This window comes from Monopterus albus, unplaced genomic scaffold, assembly GCF_001952655.1.
Source record: "Monopterus albus unplaced genomic scaffold, M_albus_1.0 scaffold18.1, whole genome shotgun sequence".
In the NCBI taxonomy this organism is placed as follows: domain Eukaryota; kingdom Metazoa; phylum Chordata; class Actinopteri; order Synbranchiformes; family Synbranchidae; genus Monopterus; species Monopterus albus.
Genome location: NW_018127898.1, coordinates 1,978,740 through 1,997,288, shown reverse-complemented (window position 1 = coordinate 1,997,288; position 18,549 = coordinate 1,978,740). Strand labels below are relative to the sequence as shown.

At 39.8% G+C, this 18,549-nt stretch overlaps 1 protein-coding gene across 3 annotated transcripts in view; it reads right to left on the bottom strand.

Moving 5' to 3' along the window:
• The window catches only part of mdfi (MyoD family inhibitor), a 26,971-nt gene extending 8,754 nt beyond the window's left edge, over nt 1-18,217 (bottom strand). The window contains exons 1-3 of one of the 3 annotated variants that reach the window (XM_020592639.1): nt 17,739-18,217; nt 16,222-16,423; nt 4,886-5,023 (exon numbers count right to left, since the gene is read on the bottom strand). In XM_020592639.1, the coding sequence (XP_020448295.1) occupies nt 4,886-5,023; nt 16,222-16,372 (289 nt within the window). In that variant the 5' untranslated portion in view covers nt 16,373-16,423; nt 17,739-18,217. The other 2 variants (XM_020592640.1, XM_020592641.1) reach the window with 2 other exon arrangements.
• Nucleotides 18,218-18,549: the final 332 nt, after the last annotated feature.

Genomic DNA, 18,549 nt, shown 5'->3' with positions numbered 1-18,549 from the left:
AAAAATTTTAAAAATCCTGAATGTGCAAATGATGAATTCGTATGATCCCTATAACCAAGTCCATGAACAATTCTAATGGCCCTTTTCTGTAGTTTAAATAATGACCATAATGCGCTTTTGTATGTATTTCCCCAACACTCAACACAATAGTCCAAATAAGGTACAAACATAGAACAGTAAAGAGTATGGAGTGACTTCTGATCCACAATATTTTTAACTCTTGCCAATATAGATATACTTTTAGCCAATTTATTATGTATATATTTAATATGAGGTTTCCAACAGATTTTATCATCAATATTTATGCCTAGAAATTTTGTTTCGTAAACTCTTTCTATATTGGCATCCCCCACCCTTACTTGAATCTGACGATATTGTCAACTACCTGTAAAACTGCGGTACAATAGTCTAAACATGATCAAACTATCTCAGCACTCAGAAAGCTGATTGCAAGTTGACTGATGTGTTTGTGTCTGCAAACATTTGCAGTAGAGCCCTTTCTCAACCAGGACAAACACAGGTGCCTTTTTATTTTTCTAAATTGTCAAGTACATTTCTTTGTTTTTGTGTTTGCATATGAACCCAAGACGTGACATTAACTGATACAAACAAACAACTTGCCCAGTACCCAAAGGTTCTGGAAAAACAACCCTTTTTGTGTTGTAGTTCTTAGACATTCAGAAACTGTATTTAGTTCCTTTAATCCAGCTGTTGGAAAAACACTGAACTGGCTCTTTACTTTTTGCAACATTTGACTCATTTTTGTGAATTTCAGCTGACAAATGAATGGAAACACTGTGCAAATATTTGAAAAGGGCTGGACTTCTATTTTGAAGAAAACAGTACAAGAACATAACACACAGCAACACTAATCTCTGACCGAAGACATCAACAGACCATCTCTTTCACACATGAACCCTGACATGGCGCAGCAGAACTTTCCATCACTCACATCTGTGTCACCATTATCTAAATGACATTAAAGAAAAGCAGAAAGAGGGAAGAAAGAAGGAAACGCTGAGTGAGAAGGAAGCAGAATTCAAGCAGAGGAACAGAGATGGAGAAGAGTTTCAGCACAGTGACCAGTGTCTAATTAAAGAAAATGTCACAGTCATGTTAGAATTCCCACTAACAACACATGGAACTCTCCTTCCCCTTTAATCACAATATACCACATGCATGATAAAGGTTTTATCTGTTTATGCTCATCTCATTTAGTTAAAATATTTGAAACTAATAACAATAAACAAAGTGGTGAAAGTATCATAAATGCTACTGTGATCCTGTCAGAGCGATTACACGTCTCATTGTTTCCTCAAGGGATCAAAAGAGCAGTTAAACATCTGTGACCATCCCGCTGTGACTGTGACGCCATCAACAGCAGTATGGCCATGACATCACTGACGAAGACTGTATCTGTGTTCATAACACACACACATGTTAACAGCTCCCTTTGAGCATTGTTCTCAAACAGCTTGTCACGGGCCAGACACATACTACAACTATGATGTCATCACTCTGAGACAGAACATATGGATTGAAGCATTTTCTGTTCTGGCTTCTGCTTCCTCACTCTCTCACTTGCAAACACTTTCACATACACGTTCACACATACGTTCACAGATGTCACACAGATAATTTATAACATCTTCATGCTTGCTGTGAAGCCAGAAAAACAGATGTTGATTGTTTAATTGCTTGCAAATGACACAGACTATATTTAAACTGTATCCAGGCTGATGGTGACAAACCAACTCACATAGACAAAACCCAAACAGATACTAGAGCCAAAGAGACAGACGTGTGATTATGCAGAGAAGCAGTCATAAGCTGTGAGTGTTCACCTGAGGTATACAGTTTTAACTTAGCACTGTTTAGTTATGCCACCATTCCACTGCTACCAGAAACTGCTACCCATCCTCAGGCCAGCTGGCCAGCTGCCCTGCTGCCGGCCCAGGCTGCCAGTATCCACCACCGTCTATGTTCTTTGTGACCGAAACAGACGTCAGCAGTAGGTGCACAACAGAGCAAACTGTGACTTTGTTCTGAACAGGGTCATACTGTATACAGGTTCACACGTTTCATCATGGTTTCAGCACAGGCACAGTCTGATTGCAAGACAAGTGGAATGCAAACCAGCATGGGACGATTCCTGGTGGGAGTGCAATGGCAGCTTTAGTGGTTCAAGTCATGTGACTGTCTACACTGTAGAGGGGCAAAGTTGTGGATGAAAGGAGGAGGCACATGAAGCCTGCCAGTGAAGACTTGGGGTGAAGGCACATTTTGTCCAAGCCTCACACACAGTATACAGAGTGAGTAAGTTTCGTGGATTTTATTGGGATGTAAAATAAAGCAGAGCAACAGAGACAGAAAAAAATCAGAATGGGCCTAAAATAGACACACACAGCTGGCAGGACAGGTAGAGATACAAACACAGACTGAGACAGCAGACAACACACATTCTCAGCTCAAAACACTGCGCTCACCTACATGCCCACTTCCTGGCTCAACTGATGGTTATTCAATTACTGCAAACTAGCTATTATGTTGGGGCAGATTTGTGTATGTGCTGGTTACACATGGCTGGCACAGATAAAATGCTCATAGTTTTCTAACGCCTGCTCATATGACAGCTCATATAACCTTCTTCTCACCCCTCAGCTCCTCCTTTCAACCATCATTCATTCACTTACATCATCCCTCCTTTTCTTCATTTGTCAGAAAGGACAGATTTCGACCACTGTAGAACATTAAAATTTTTTACAGTGCTTTTGGATCAGTGGCTATGCATCAATACAATGTAGCCAGAGTTTTGTGGGCGTTATTATTGTGGAACCTGCTTTTCTAAATGACACAGTAGAGCTAGTTTGAAAATTGGGCTGAGATTTTACTCCATTCAAACTGGAACACAAGCAAGAAAAATATACACGGTGGGGTAATGACATAGCCAGTCTGTGTCTGGCTAAGACATACAACTAGTGATATAAAAGAGGGAAATGGGTGGTGGCAGCTGGTGATATGATTAGGGGGAAAACTTCTAGGCTTTTGAATCGTTGCAGCAAGTTGAGTTGAGAGGTACTGATACACCCAGTGGGAATTCTCATGACTGGACAGCTGGACATTTTGAGAAGTAGTTTAGACTGAAGAGTTGAGTGTAAATAAAGAACAACCAATATGAGACATTTATCTCGCCTCCTGCAATTTTCCTGCTCCAGTGCCATCACTAGCTAGTGGTTTTCTGTTAGAGCAAGGAGAACCAATATTAGGGTTGTTTCACAGATGCAATAAACACTGAGTTCAAGTGAGTGAAAGGAAACATTGTTTTTTGTTACCAAAGCTTTAAAAAAAAAGCTTGTCCAAAACTACATTGACTTTTGAAATAATTTAAATGAATAAAATTTCAGCCCTGAGACAGAACAGTGCTCAACTGTATGTTTGGTGGTTCACCTCAGTCTAGATATGAATGTAAAATTTTGTTTTGATGTAATATTGTTGTTCATTAAATATTTTAGGTTTAGGCAGCATTTAACAAAAACCATTTCTCACAGGCTTGCCAGTTTAGTGGACGGTATAGCGGGAGTGGCAGATGCTGTGCTAGAGATACAAAAATCACGGGAGCTCCATTTTTTATGAGTTACATATGTTCATATTTACTTAGGAGTCACAGAGGGGTTTTGTGGCGGAGAAACAAGAAATGCGGCATCACAGGAATTTGGTCTCATGCGATAGTTAATTTTATATGTTCCCGTTCAAGGATGCAATAATAAGGGAGCAGAGAATGGAAATTTATACAAATACCCTCAGCGCCTGATTTACCACCAAAGCTGTGACTGAAATTTAACGTCAGGAGAAAGCAGGCGTAAAACCTGAGGCCCTACTCTCAAGCGTGGCAGCTGTTAGTTGTCGGAGATCTCTTGTTAAAAACATGTTTGAGGAAGATGTTTGTAAATCACATCGCTTGCCAGAGGAGAATGTGAGGGACTTTTACAGGCTTTCAGGTCAAATCTTGCTTCAATTACTGAACAAAATAAAAGATGATGTGACTGGCAGGAGACCACATGACTGAAGCCCTGAAATGCATTTGTTGATTACTTCAATCACATTAAAGTTCAGTTGGTGTAAACGTCTTCTGTGCTTCCTCTTGGTCCACACATGCGCAACAGCCTTCAGGCAGCAAATCCAAAGCAGAGGTGTATTCAAATTAACACAGCTGTTGGTAAATACGATGCTAAATAAAACACTGCTGTGCTGCAATATTTTCCACACCTGATGGTAATTTGTGACGGGTTTAGTTAAATATCCCCCAAATGACTGCAATTCCAATTCCAATTTAGATTGCTTTTACATAATCATCTTTTACTGTATCTTAAAATGAGGACAGTAAACCCCAGAACCATCTGTACACTGCACCCAACTCCCAGAAATTTTAATATCAGAGCAGTAACATTTCTAACTAATAAAGGTCTTCCTCAGGCATTGTCTAAATGACACCAATATGTCCAGTGAACCCTAAATAATTAAAAGAAACTAAAAAATGACCAAATTCCACATTGCTAGTCATACTCATCTTGCGTTTTCACATTGATAGTCAGTCTCAGACAAAGAATGATAGAGTGAAAATAAAATGCATAAGAAGAAATTGGAAAATATGAGGAAAGCTTTTATTTCAAGCTTGAAGACTGCAGTTCAGGCCTGTTTGCTGAAATCAGAAACCAACTTATCTGTGTGTATGATTACTTGACCTATTTCTTCAGGGTGTGCAAATTTATTTGTTAAATGTCAAGACAATGTGACTCATTAGACTAGTAATGGAAAAGAAAACTCACCAGTTTCTCTCTTTCTCTCTCTCTGTGTGTGTTTGTGTGTGAGGGTGCTATTTACTCACACGTGATACTCTTGCTGGGTGTTGTAAGCTCCGAGTTTGAAAGGCCACTGTTGCAAATGTCTCCGTCATCACTTAACGACCTTTCTGGGGTGCCATTTAACCTCAATATGAGGGGCTCAGTATAGGTGTGGGCCACATCTACAAAGCAAACACACAAATATATACATACACAGTTAAAAAAACAAAACAAAAAACTATTAGAACAGCCATCTGTGAGATCTGCATTTGTATATATATATATTGTTTGAAGGCCATGATTTGCTAACCCCTGGACTACAGGAACATACCTTAAACTCTCACACTAAGGTTGCATATTTGAAATCTGTTAAAGCTTCAAACACTGTTTGAGGTTTTAGCCAGAGGTATTCACCCAATATGTCCATGAAAATTCTCAGTCATCAGTCGTCCAGGTCATAGTAAGTCCTAGAGGCTTCATTAGTTCAGAACTGATTTTTTTTCAGCCTAACAAGGAAAAGGGAGTGCTTGGTTTGTTGCAAGACATCTCCCTGTTAATGCAAACAGACACCCAGCTTATAAAATCTAAAGTGGAATAAACAGATAATCCACTGATTTATTTAGAATACTTTCTAATATAATTCTATTTTAAAATTGAGTCAGCAATGTGGTTTTAAGGTTTAGTCATCACTATTTTACTTGATAGGTCAACTAAAATTTAACTAATTGTATTTTAGTTTATGAAGTGACATCATATGCAGCTTTAAATATCCCTTAATATAATTTCTCACGCTCAGTTATAGTTGACAGATCAATACTGATTCAATAATGAGAGAGAGAGAATTCAGAAGTTTAGAAATTTTATATAGATTTAAAAAGTGTTACAGCAGCGCAGCAAGCCATAATGTGAAATATTAAATCATCAACAATTTAAATGTTTGATTTGACTTACAATTTCAAAAGTCAATAAAAGTGACTCCTAATCACTTAGTTTAAACTCTCTCCACTGTTAAAAATCATTGTATTGTTGAGCTCTCACATCACCGAATAAAAGTTAAAGAATTTCTTACTGAAGGTTAATTATTAATTGGTGTGTTGGCAATTGTTAGATTTTGTTGAGCAGCGTAATTCCAACACCCTCCCTCTCGGCAGGGACTCTGGTGGACTTCTTGCTGGATTAATGGCTGTTGCTGTGCAGCTCAGATATCCACCATTGCTCCCGGCTCTAGGTAGTGGCACTAAGTTGTCTTCTGAGTCTTCTTTCTTTCCCCCTTGGAGAACAAGGGTGGCCCCCCGAGAGACGAGCTTATGTTGATTTGTCTTCTTGCCTTGCTTCTCTCAGATCTTTTTGACAGTACATTTATGTATAAGGTCATTCAGATGCCCAGTTCTCTTTCCACATCAGTACCAAACCATTGTCCCACTTGCAGTAAACCTGTCTGCTCCCATGTCATTTCCTATTCACCAGAACTTAATTAATTTAAACAGAATACTTCTGCTGACATCAACAAAGCAGAAGGTTGTGCTCTGTCCTGAACTTGCATCTGGAAGCAGTTAAATCCAACCCCTCGTTACCGTTTAGGGGTCTATGGGCATGCTTGTGAAACCTAAAATCTGTGTGGCTCTCTGTGAGCGCATGGGGGTCTATTTGCATTTGACAGTGGTCATATGTGTATGTGTTTTAAATGAGCACATAAAGGGACTACGCATGCAGTAATATTCATACAGTTAATAGTACTGTTAATAATTTCTGATCACATATCCTCTAATGAAGCTCCTATACATGCACATATACATCTTATACACACTGTGCAAAGGCCTTCAAAGTAGGGCAGGCTTGGGCCTCTGAGAAGTGCAGACTCATTCTTGGGCAAATGGGAGCCAGCTGGGTTTGATAAACATGCACACACACACAAACCAAACCACGTCCTGTGCATGGACTCAACACTTCCTGGCTGTTTATTTATTCTATCCACTCTTGCTCACTTCTCTATCTATCCTCTCTTTCCTGTCCCCTGCAGCTCGCAAAGGAATTTTCTTAATCATTCCATTGTGTATCTTTAAAATACTAAAAGGTAAGTCTAATACATTTTAAATTCATGAGCTTGGCATTGGTTTTATTTGTCAGAATATTGTTTCTAATACAGAAAGAGACGACATAAAATACTAACTGATGAAATTCTACAACACTTTCCTCTGCACCTTCTAAAAATTACCACTGAATTTTATGGTAAATATCAGAAAATTTAACAGGAGTGTTTTATTAACTGATAGCTGCCTATTTTGTCCACTGTAACAATAATTGACCAGTGGCAGGTCACCCGTCAAAGGTAAAGCTCGAGCTTACGATTCCGTTACTGTACTGAATTTGTTGTGTGTATCGTGTGTCTGCAACCTACAGGCAGAAAAAGAAACAAAACCTTCATGGCAGTTACAGCTTTGGCAACCAAGAGCTGATGCCTTATTTTCAGAATGACAAACATTACTTTAACTTATTGACAGGCCCTTTTTCTGATGTTGTTTACTTAAAGGAGTTCTATCTTTATTTTCTTCAAGTATATCAAAACTACCGGTCTGAATCACTTGTTTGTGGAAGGTGGTCTAACCCCGATGAAGAGGAACAGTGTCTTCAGCTCTGGAGGATTCGTGTTTGCCTTCTCTTTCATGAGCTTGTATTTGCAGACATTTTTTTGTGTAGGGGGGATTTTTGTGCGTGTGAAGTTGGAGTTGTAAACAGCCCTGAAGGGGTGAGAACACCTTCCTGCTCTTCCGTTCCATTAGACAGTGGCACACAAACGCCACACACACGCCTGTACACAAACACACATGAACAGACCTTTGACTTGACTCGCAACCTCTAACTAACTGACTCCAAACTTGACTCGGACTCATGCACATTAAGCCTTTTAACATTTATAGGAGGAAAACAAAAGAGACTTGAGATTTGACTCTGATTCTAACTTGGACACGTCAGACTGGAATCAGACTTACTTTTAATGACTTGTGAACATTGCTGCCACACACACATACTGTATGTTTGATTCTTACATATGGAATCCATTTTAAAGTGCATGTAGTCTCAATCAGCCTACTTCAGATATGAAAGCCAATGGTGAGAATTGCTGCCCTCGATACTGCCAAATGACTAGTCTGGAGATTTGTATGTATTATAGGTTATGCACAGTATGTCACCAGCATGGAGTGTACTGTTTATGCTTGTCTATTATTATGTCCCCCCCCCATCCATTCTTATTTTGCTTTCTTATTATTCTTTTAGACAACATTTCGTATAGCAGGTTTTCAAAGAAAATCCAAGCAAAATATGTAACTCCATCTACACATTATTTCATAGTCATCTGCATTAAACACATTTTTATAATTATCCACTTGAACATTTGCTTTTAATATTCCCATAATCAATTAATCAAGATCAGTCATTTACCTACGACTGTCAATTATTCTACAGCATTGATTTTTTTTTAACATTAAAGATGGACTTAAAAAATTAATATTTCACGATGTGCTGGCAGGCAACAATGGACTTTAATGATTTTAGATGTCTGCCAGGTTTTTAAAAATGCTGAGATGAGTGCAAATACACTTTATACAAAATGTGTTTTAGGTAGCTTTTTGGTTGTTGTTGTTATACTCATCCTCATTTCAGGCTGTTTTGTTTCAAATGCTAAAAGCTGCATTGTTTTATCATTACCAAAGTCACACGAAAGCAAAGTGTAAGCAAACGCCAGGAAGGGAAAGGCTAGTGTTACTCAGTGTGACTTTACAGCAACCATCTCAAGAAGAATCCATTACAGATTTAACTGCCCTAGCAAGAAAGTGTGACAAAAGTCAAAACATTATCTACCATATACTAACACTGCTGAACAAATGGATGTTAAAATATCTGAATATCTGTATAGCATCTACACATACATACTGAATATATGTTCAATCATCTGGTCAGCTGGACTTACCCATGCTTCAGTACATTAATCGTGCATTCTCATTTTGACTTCTGCTGCTGACGGAGTACTGTGGGTTAAAAGTATAGGTCCTGTGACTTAGCCAGAGCTTCCCCTCTGTAAACATTCAAAACCACGATTGTTGGAGCTAAACGCATCCCCATCAAACCACTAGTGCCATCCAAGCAGACCTTCAACCAATTGTGTGTTGGCATCGGCATCAAACCACCAAACTGCTCGACTTCAGAGTCATTTCTGAGATCTGAGAAAGATGAGCCTCTAATTCAAATCAGACCAGAGCAATCAAGAGCCGCCGAGGAGATCTAGCTGTGTGTTTACACATGTGGGTGAGTATGTGTATTTGTTTGTGCATGTGTATGTGTGTTCATGTATGTTTGTAGTTTGGTGAATGTACACGTGTCAGTGGCCCTGAAGGGGCAAGTCAGAAGAATTTCAGTCTCCTAGTAAACAAACAGTTAACCATTAAAGCAAAAACACGTGGATCACATTGTGTAATAGTTAGGATAAACACACGACACACACACACACACACACACACACACACATTCAGGCTATATGAGCAGACAAATGATGTGACATACAGTATACTGAAGCACCTGAGGGGGAGCACATCCTGCTGTTCCTCTGGGTATGAGATCTGAGAAGGACAGCCAAGAGTTGAGCTAGGTTTAACTGCTGCCTTTCAAACCAGTCTAGCTTCACTAATACTTTTCCAGAAGCAGGGACTTCTTCAGGCGTTCTCTTAGGTCTACACATCCCTTTGACAAAGACAAATAGTACATACAGTATGCACCCTCACCCACTACTAACAGATGTGAGCAAACAGGCATCCAAGGTGTTAATTATATAGTGAAAGAATGTTTTATACTGTCAAGACATTGTCTCTGAGCTGCATTTGGTCATACTTGTCAGTTTGTTGGCAATGTGAGGATTCACTGTCGTTATATAATTGTAATTTGAATATGTTTTGTACTTGCACTGCTGTTAGACAAAACAAGCAAGAATGTAAAGACATTGTCTTGGGATCAGAGAAGCTGTGAAGGCTAGTTTTCAATATTTTCTGACATTTTACAGACTAAGGATATTTATTAAACCTGTTGCGACCTGTGTGAAAAATATTGTGGCACCACTTTTTTTTTTTTATTTACCAGCAACTGATGATGTAAATTAACACAGAATGCACCTCCACTTTGGACTGAGAGGAAAAAAAGCCTAAGTGTTCAGTGAAAGAAATCAGTGAATGCATTTTGGAACTGCAAACATGTAGTCTCCTGCCAGTCAAATCATTTTTTTATTTCATGTAGTAATTAATGTAGGGTTTGACCTCAAAGCCTGTACAAGTCCCTCACATTATCCTCTGGAAAGTAATGTAATTTACAAATACCCTCTCCTTCCTCAAACATGTTGTTAACTCAGACAAGCTCTCCAATGACTAACAGTTGCCAGGTTGAGGGCAGGGCCGCAAATTTTACACCTGCTTTCTCCTAATGTTAAATTTCAGCTACAGTTCCCCCTGTCGCGGCTCCCTGATTTTTGCATCCCTGAAGGGGGTCACCTTAAAATACATGTTGCCTGAGATCACATCCACAAAAAGCTATGGTGCCACATTTCTTCTGTTTCACCACCACAAAACTCCACTGTGACTTCTTAGCAAACATGAAAACACAGTTACGATGTTTAGAGCAAGAAAATGAGCTGCAAACCCTTAGTAAATATACCCCTTAATGCCTGATTGATTAACGCTATCATATCAAATCAATACAAATGGTTGTTGCAGTTGCCCTACTTGAAAGCATATTAAGAGACACAAAACAGATGGGTATACATAATCACACCCTGCTGACTCATCTCTAAAAACATAAAAACAGAAATGAGAGTTGAAAGAACTGGAAATAAAACAGTGGGGTGAGGTGAAGAGGAACCCAGCAGAATAATGTTCAGCAGAGTGCAGATAGTGGAGGAAGGGTAGTAGTTGCTCTCTGGCCAGCAGCAATGACTGGAACTGATTGAAACCACACATAACCGCTGAGGTTCTGACCAGGATAAAGGGTGATCCAAGGAAAAGAGTGCACAACTAGAACAACAGCAGAGGTTTTATCCACCCTGCACCGAATACCCACACCCATACATGCACAGACAAAGACAAGGAAAGAAAAGACAATTGCTTAATGGTAATCCAGCCAAGAACTGAAAACACACACGCACACAATGTACAAAGTGGCTGTAAAAGAGCAATGCTGGAATATGTCCAGAATTAGAGATTATAGCTGCTAAGAGAAAGAAGCCGTGTAAGCTCATTAAAGACAACTGTCTGCTATTGAACAGGCTTAAAGGGAATTTAATTGTGTTACTTTGTCTCAGAGATTCCTCTGGTCCATGGGAAAATACAGCTGCTTTGCTAGCTGAGCACTACACGGTGTTTCTGTATCTAATAAAAGGAGCCTGAGACACAGACACCAACACCAAATACACAAATACACACTGTATACTGTACAACATATGGAAATAAGGGCAAATTAACAGTTGAAGATAAAAGTGAATTCAGTAGGATTTCACATACAGGAAGCGAGCACTAGAATTAACAGAGGGATGCATAAATACCACCAACCTACAATCTCAAGCTACTGTACAGTGATAAATCTATACGATGCTGTAATGCACACTTCGGCAGCCTGACACTATAGGCTAACATTAGTTTATAGCAAAAATATTGGTATCATATACAAAATGAATACTGCAGAAATAAACATCTTACCCTCAAATAGTTTGCTATATATTCATTCTTACAGGTTAGAAAATACTTAAAATACTAAGAATACACAGTTATAAATTACTTATCTAACACTGTTTCAGTAGGTTTTCTTTATAATAAATTGCATTGTTCACTAGTAAAATATCTTCACCCAGACATTTGTTGTATTGTATTGTGTTGTGTTGTGTTATACATTTACTGGTTATGAACAATATGAATACTGCTGTTCGATTAGTATTGTTCTAAAACATCATAATCACCCTAAAAACTTTATTGATTGGGCTTTGTATGGGACTATATAACAACTCTGACATAACTGAGGAATTGAAACTGGAAGACAAAACAGACACACACATCAAATTGGCCACAGCACAGTAACTGGCACCTGGCTCAAGTGTCCCACTGTGACATGAGTTATGAAGATCGGGAGGCTCAAGTAAGGCAATGGAGAGAGAGAGGAAGGAAGAGAGTGCAGGACACTAGAGCTGCAGTTGCAACAGTTTCTCAAATGTTTGCAAGGTGGTGAAGGGGGAAAAGCATATTTATAATTCGAATATGCTGTAAAAATGCCTCAAACTGCTCCCAGTTTATTTCAGTCTCTGTGAGAAGCTAAATTAGACACAAGCCTCAATAAACCTCAGGGACTAAAATGGGACAAGTAGGCAAATAGCTGCATCTACAGACTGGAGCAAAGAGAAAGGGATCAAATAAATTTAGTTTAGACTGTGGCATAGACAGGACTGATTTCACACAGGACAACTCAAGGATGACCACACAAATGCTAGGACACCTAAACCTGTATACACATGGGAAATAAATGAGACTGGCCTCCTGTAAAAAATCTCCATAGGTCATTTGAGCAAGCAGGTTATTGTAGCACATTTTATTGTTACTGTAGATGACCTGTAGCAGCTACTGTAATATGCTGGAAGCAAAGAAGTTAGGTGACATAGTAAATAGAGTGACACAAGTCCACATTAGGAGGCCTGGGTGGTTGAATGGGATGAGAACATTAGAGGCCACTGATCATTTTCTGTTTCAACTAACAGTCTCTGTTTCTTTTATTCATGATCTTTTTACAACTTTAACCAGGTGTTAATTATTGTAACCATTACAAGGAAGGTCCTCTCACATTTTAACCCAAACCACAACCACCCAATAAAGTAGTTTCTGTGCCTAAGCCTCACCAAACTCTGATTGTTCCACAGTCTTAAACACATTTATTACTGACCACAAAGTCTGCTTCTGGTACATTCCTATGGGTGATATCCAAAGGCAAATGACCTATACCAGGGGTTTTCAACTAATTGTGACCCAGGTGCCACCATTTTGCTTTCACAAATAACAGCTCTCAAAATGATTTGATTAATGTGAAAAGTGTTAAATGCTCCTTGAAAAAGAAATTGCAGCTCCATGTCAACAGAAAAATAAAACTATGGCCCAGATAGAGACGGGTGACACGTTAAAGGAAAAACTTGAATGAATGAGTGCTGCCTTCCAGTATGACAGTGCCCCATCCATATGAGGGGGTTTGATGGGTATGAAAATGATGTGAATCATATGCTGTGGCCTTCACAGTCTCTAGATCTCAACCCAGTTGAACACCCAAGGGAGATTCTGGAGCAACGTGTTAGACAGTGTCTCCTCCACCATCATCAAAACACCAAGTGAGGGAATATCTTTTGAAAGAATTGTGAATTGTGCCAGGCCAGTGAGAGAACTGAATATAGGCTAAATCACAAACGGCAAAGCATGTCACAGAATTCATACTTCAGCTGAAATGTAACAGCCTAATCATCACCAGTGTCATCATTATCATCATGCTGACTGCTAGGCTATCGAGCACTACAGTGATTATACATAAAAAGAGGTGGAAACTTGTTCCAGAAGTCTCCCTCTGTCTGAATTTCCTTATAATTATAGGTGGTAAGGGTATTTAAAATAATTTACAAAAAATTCACAGTCTTCTGCATTAAGTAGTAAAGCAAAGGTGGTGCCACCAGTATGAAATGTTAGTCTGGGGCTTTGCATGTGATTCACTAGAGCATGTTTAGGGTGAAACAACCAAACCAAGCAGGAGGCTAGCTAACTCAGTGTCCGGCTGAATAAATGAAGTGAAACAAACTGCCAATTCAGTCTGATTATCAAATTAATCAGGAACAGGACAGAGACACTGATGCACATTTTCCATGGGTTGTGCAGCATGGAGGTGAATCAGGAAAAGAAAACACAGTATGTACCGCCTGAGCCACTTTCTTTGGAGTGAAAGCGTGCCATCATGGAACCTGTTATCAGTTTCTAATAATACTGTACATTCATGGGTACAAGTTTGATTCCAGCCTCGTTTTAGTTCTATATATGTGCATGTTGTGGTGTCCCAAAGCCCTGCACTCTTCAGGCTGAGGGATGTGGGGGTGAAGTAGAGAGCTGAAAGCAGAGCCTTATTGCCCTCACTGGTAGCCTGACCAATCTTCTCCTTCCCACCCTAGCTCACCTACCCACCCTCAGCTTGCATTAAACCAGTCAGCCAGACAAGCAGTCTAACTTTAGTCGAAGAAGCCACAGCCTGCAGAGTGAGCACAGGTAACGTCTGCACAGTCATGCAGACGTGTTCAGACACAAACCTACCTTTTAATAACTCTAACACTCTTCACTGAGGTATTATCATTAAATCCGAAGGAGTACTTACACTCTTCACAGTAAACCGCAGTGTAACAGAGAACAGAGATGTGTATGTTTTGCACATTCATTGCAGTAATCATGACACACTGGGTTGTGTCTTGCCTTTAAAATACATAACAAAAACAAAATTAAAAGCCCTCCATCGACCATCAGAAATTTTTGTGGCAGCTTTCCATGACAACAAGCCATTTAAATATCTGCAGACTTTGCTAACTGCTAACCACGCCCACCCCAATTACCCCTTAGGACCTGCGCTGTGATCTACAGTCAGTGCTGTCATTTCCTCACTGAAGCTTGAGGAAAAGTATTCTGGCTGATCCCGGATGAGTCATTCAGGCACAATACTGCTCTGAGTTGGTCCATATCCTCCTCTTCCCACCCCAGTGTCACTCAATCCTTACCATGACCAATCACACTAACAGAAAAGGTCACGAGGTTATTCTCAAATTCCCAAGAGTCCAATTTGCGAATGTTCCATGGTGCTGAATTAGCCATGACCCTTCAGATTGTCCAAGGCTGTTGCATTCCCCCAAAGACCACTCTCCGATCACCTCAATACGCAACTGTTGTGCCTGTCAGTGAGAAGGCTTCTGACCTAATGAATCATTATGACGTCCACCAGAAACAAACCGTGATTTTTCTGGAATGTTTTGGGAGTCAGTAGATCACAACCTCTGAGTCTACCATTAGTGATTTTTAATTACCAGCCTTACAGCTTTAAACACAGCAGTGACTCTACTCCACTTTAGAAAACTAACATCAGTCTATGTAGATATTAATAAATTGGGCTATTCTTGTTTATGGGAAAAACGGTCTCATATAGCTTGTAAAGGTAGAAAGGTCTTCTGTCCCAGCACAAACCCACCACCTCATTCTTTCAATAAATGGACTTTGGTTTTTGAGACAACTACACCAATATAGCCTAGAGACCCACATAACACACCAACAAACAACAAAGGAAGTTCTAATAGAACTTTGTATGGTTGGTTATAAACATTAGCCCATTCAAGGCACATTCAGACTGATTAAAGAACTAGGGTCCTATTTTGAGGATCCACGATGTCTGATCAAGATGTATTGGCACTAGTGAGTGTATCCGTGTTAATTTTGGTAATTTTACGGCAAGGTAAAATGGTTCAAGTGCCCCTGCAAGTAGAAAAGGGGCTGTACTTGATCACCTCATTAAAGCAGGGGTGTGTTTTGGGCGTAATATGCAATTATCCAATCAGTGTGAAACCTCCTGTCCCTTTTAAGAAACATGTGAATTTGAACATTTGGCAGATTGTTAGCATACTAGCGGAGTTGCCAGGTCGGACATCAGTAAGATTTTCCATTGAGGAAACAAATCTGCTCGTGCATGAGGCGCACAATCACTAATCAAAATGCTTTTTATTATAAATACACATATTTTGATGCACACAACACCAAATGAACACAATGTCATCTTTTTATTTTTTAAGTTTTGCATTTCCTGTGCAGCACGTCCCAGGGTATAACAATTACAGTGCACGTGCATTATGCATGCACATAGACAGGTCCGCATCACAACATGGTCAAAGCGCCCATTAACTAGCAGTGATGATTTGACTGTTGACCGCAGACCTGTTTTTTCTGGTCAGTGGCGCAGTCACTTTGTGCACCCTCACATTACTAGCACACCCAAAATGTACCCGGACACACCCCATTTTCATCTGGACACACCTACTGGCAGAATGCTGTATGGTAAAAAAGGCAACATGATGCACATATCATGAAAATGACAATTCCTCAGGTAGAAAATTAGGAACCACAATGCACTACCTGTGCAGCATGCCATGTGTTTTTTGCAAGATAGGACCCCTAGAGTCTTTGTCATTTGTGGTCACTTTCACTGAAACATTCAAACACACCAAAACACAAACAGCTATACACTAGAGCCAGCGCATACATTTTTTTATAGGTTTGTCTAGTTTTCTGTTCATCGTTACCTGCACTAGGACAAGGCTGTGGGTTCAGGAAGCTGTTCACGTTCTCTGTGGTGGAGGATGTGTGTGAATTTGGTTGTGGAGACGGTAGACTGGGGTCCCCATCATCGGGTGGCTCTGGGGAGATGGTAGGGGCGCTCCTCTCCTCATCCATGGGCTTAGGCCTGGCTCTTAAGGGAGGAGGTGGCGGTGCCAAGGAGTGAGCCTGAAGCAGCAAGAGATAGCCAAAAAGTATTATTACACAGATGATTGCTTTGGCCATGTATGAGTGGGAGAGGTGCAATCAGTCAAGACTTGAACAAGCACAAATTCCTTTTAGCTATCACTAAAGAAAGAAGCAGACTGCCTTGCTGCTCACATGAAACAACAGAAATACCTTAGCTTATTTGTAAAAAAAAAAAAGAAGTTCTAAGCTGTTTTATTGAAGGAAATTAAGATGAATCTTTCAACACTAAACATGCCATAAAAAGACACTAGCACAGTAACAAAGGAGTTATGGATTTAAATAAAAGTTAACACATTTTTTGAAAAAAGGAATTGTCACATTGGTACATTGTTCATATGTGTTCTTATAGAGAACATAATTTAACAATACCAGTCAAGATTCCAAGGTTGCTGTGTCATGTTGATCTACAAGAAAATGTGCATAAAGTCCATAAAACCAAAATCTTGAATATTTGAATCATTTTAAAGAGAGAAATTGGTTTATTAAAGCTCCTGCAGAAAACAGAGCATATCACTGTGATATGTGTAGCCAAAAAATACTTTTTGTAATTTTAAAACTAATACTACTTAAATTAGTCAAGTCGTTAGATGATGTACATTTCACAATAACCTACTTATAGTTCTACTAAATTGTTTCGAAAACAGCTATAACAGGACGGTTTTACTTAGTGTATAATTATTAGGTCGCAGGTATGTTTGAGCATCAATTATAACCGGGAAAACCTTCTGTAACTCATAAATAAAACACCACATGGGTCACGTGCCAACTTGTGTTTGGCGCGCGCCTGTCCTGCCAAACTTGGACAGCTGTTTGCGCGCTCCCGTGGCTCGCTGCTCTCAAAAGTTTGGACAAAATAGCTTTAGTAGATTTTGTGAAAACACTTGATGGAGCTAAGTTACGCCCTTAAATAACCGAGACTGGCCCAGTTTTACTGGATGTTTTTATGAAGTTTCGGGAGAAGAGAAGACATCACACAGCACACACACACAAAACCCAACGCCAAAGTAAAATATGTAGGCCTAGCTACTTGTCCCCGGGTTTTACAAACGATAAGGTCTTTCGAAGCAAAAGTAGGATAAAATATAGAGCTCACTAAATATAGCTGTTAGTTAATAACGGGCGTTTTCTGTTTACCTTTACTGCAGGTCTGCGCTCTGATTTCCCAAACGAGTCCCTGCATGCTCAGACCGAGCTCTGCTCCACCGTGGAAAGGCTTTTTCTGCTTGCATTTAAACTATACTACAGAAAAACTCGCTGTGAAATACAACAACTGGACGGGAAAACAACGTCTTACCTTCTCTCTGGCTGGGACTATGTGCAGCCGAGCCTTTGGCTAATTCATTCTCTGACCGCTCCAGGTGGACTTCTCGCCCTCCGAGACCCTTCCCTCCACTTTTGCCACTTCACACGACCACCAGATCTCGCTTCGGCTCATGTAGGTGCACCAAGTCCCAGTTCAATGCATGGTTCTTCAGCGGAGATAGTTTTCTCTCCGCCTCCAAAGTTTCTCTCTCCGGCTCGCCCCGTCCTCCAGCAGTTCAGATGTTGGGACTGTTGTGTGTCTGCACGCAGCTGGATCTGCGCTGCAGTTTTCCTCACCTTCTGTTCACTTTCTAAAAAGCAAGCCCAAATACACCACTTTCCCAAACTTGCTTAAATTCTTAAAAAGATAAGTATCCGTCCTGTGCATTTGGCCTTTCCTCCCTCATTGCTCCCACTGTACTTGCCTCAGACTTCTGTGCTGCAGCTTTTGGACAGGAAACCACAGTCAGCAGTGATTGTGCTTCCTCCAGGCTACAACTAGTTGTGCTGAACTATACTCATGTAATTACCCTCTAACTCGAACCAGACAAACACTAACATAACCTAGCTTTCTTCAGCAATTATGAACCATATGATTTATTATTAATAATATTTGAGAAGTCAGCTTTATTAACAATGAGCGTAATGCAGGTAACAGTTAAGTTTATTTTTACTATTTCAAATCTTTAAAGCAGTACTGTATATTGATACCACTGGGAAAAGGAGATTGTTTTCTTTTTTAATTTAACATTTAAGAACTTGTTATAGTTACAGTGAAACTATATACTTGTTGCAAATAACTT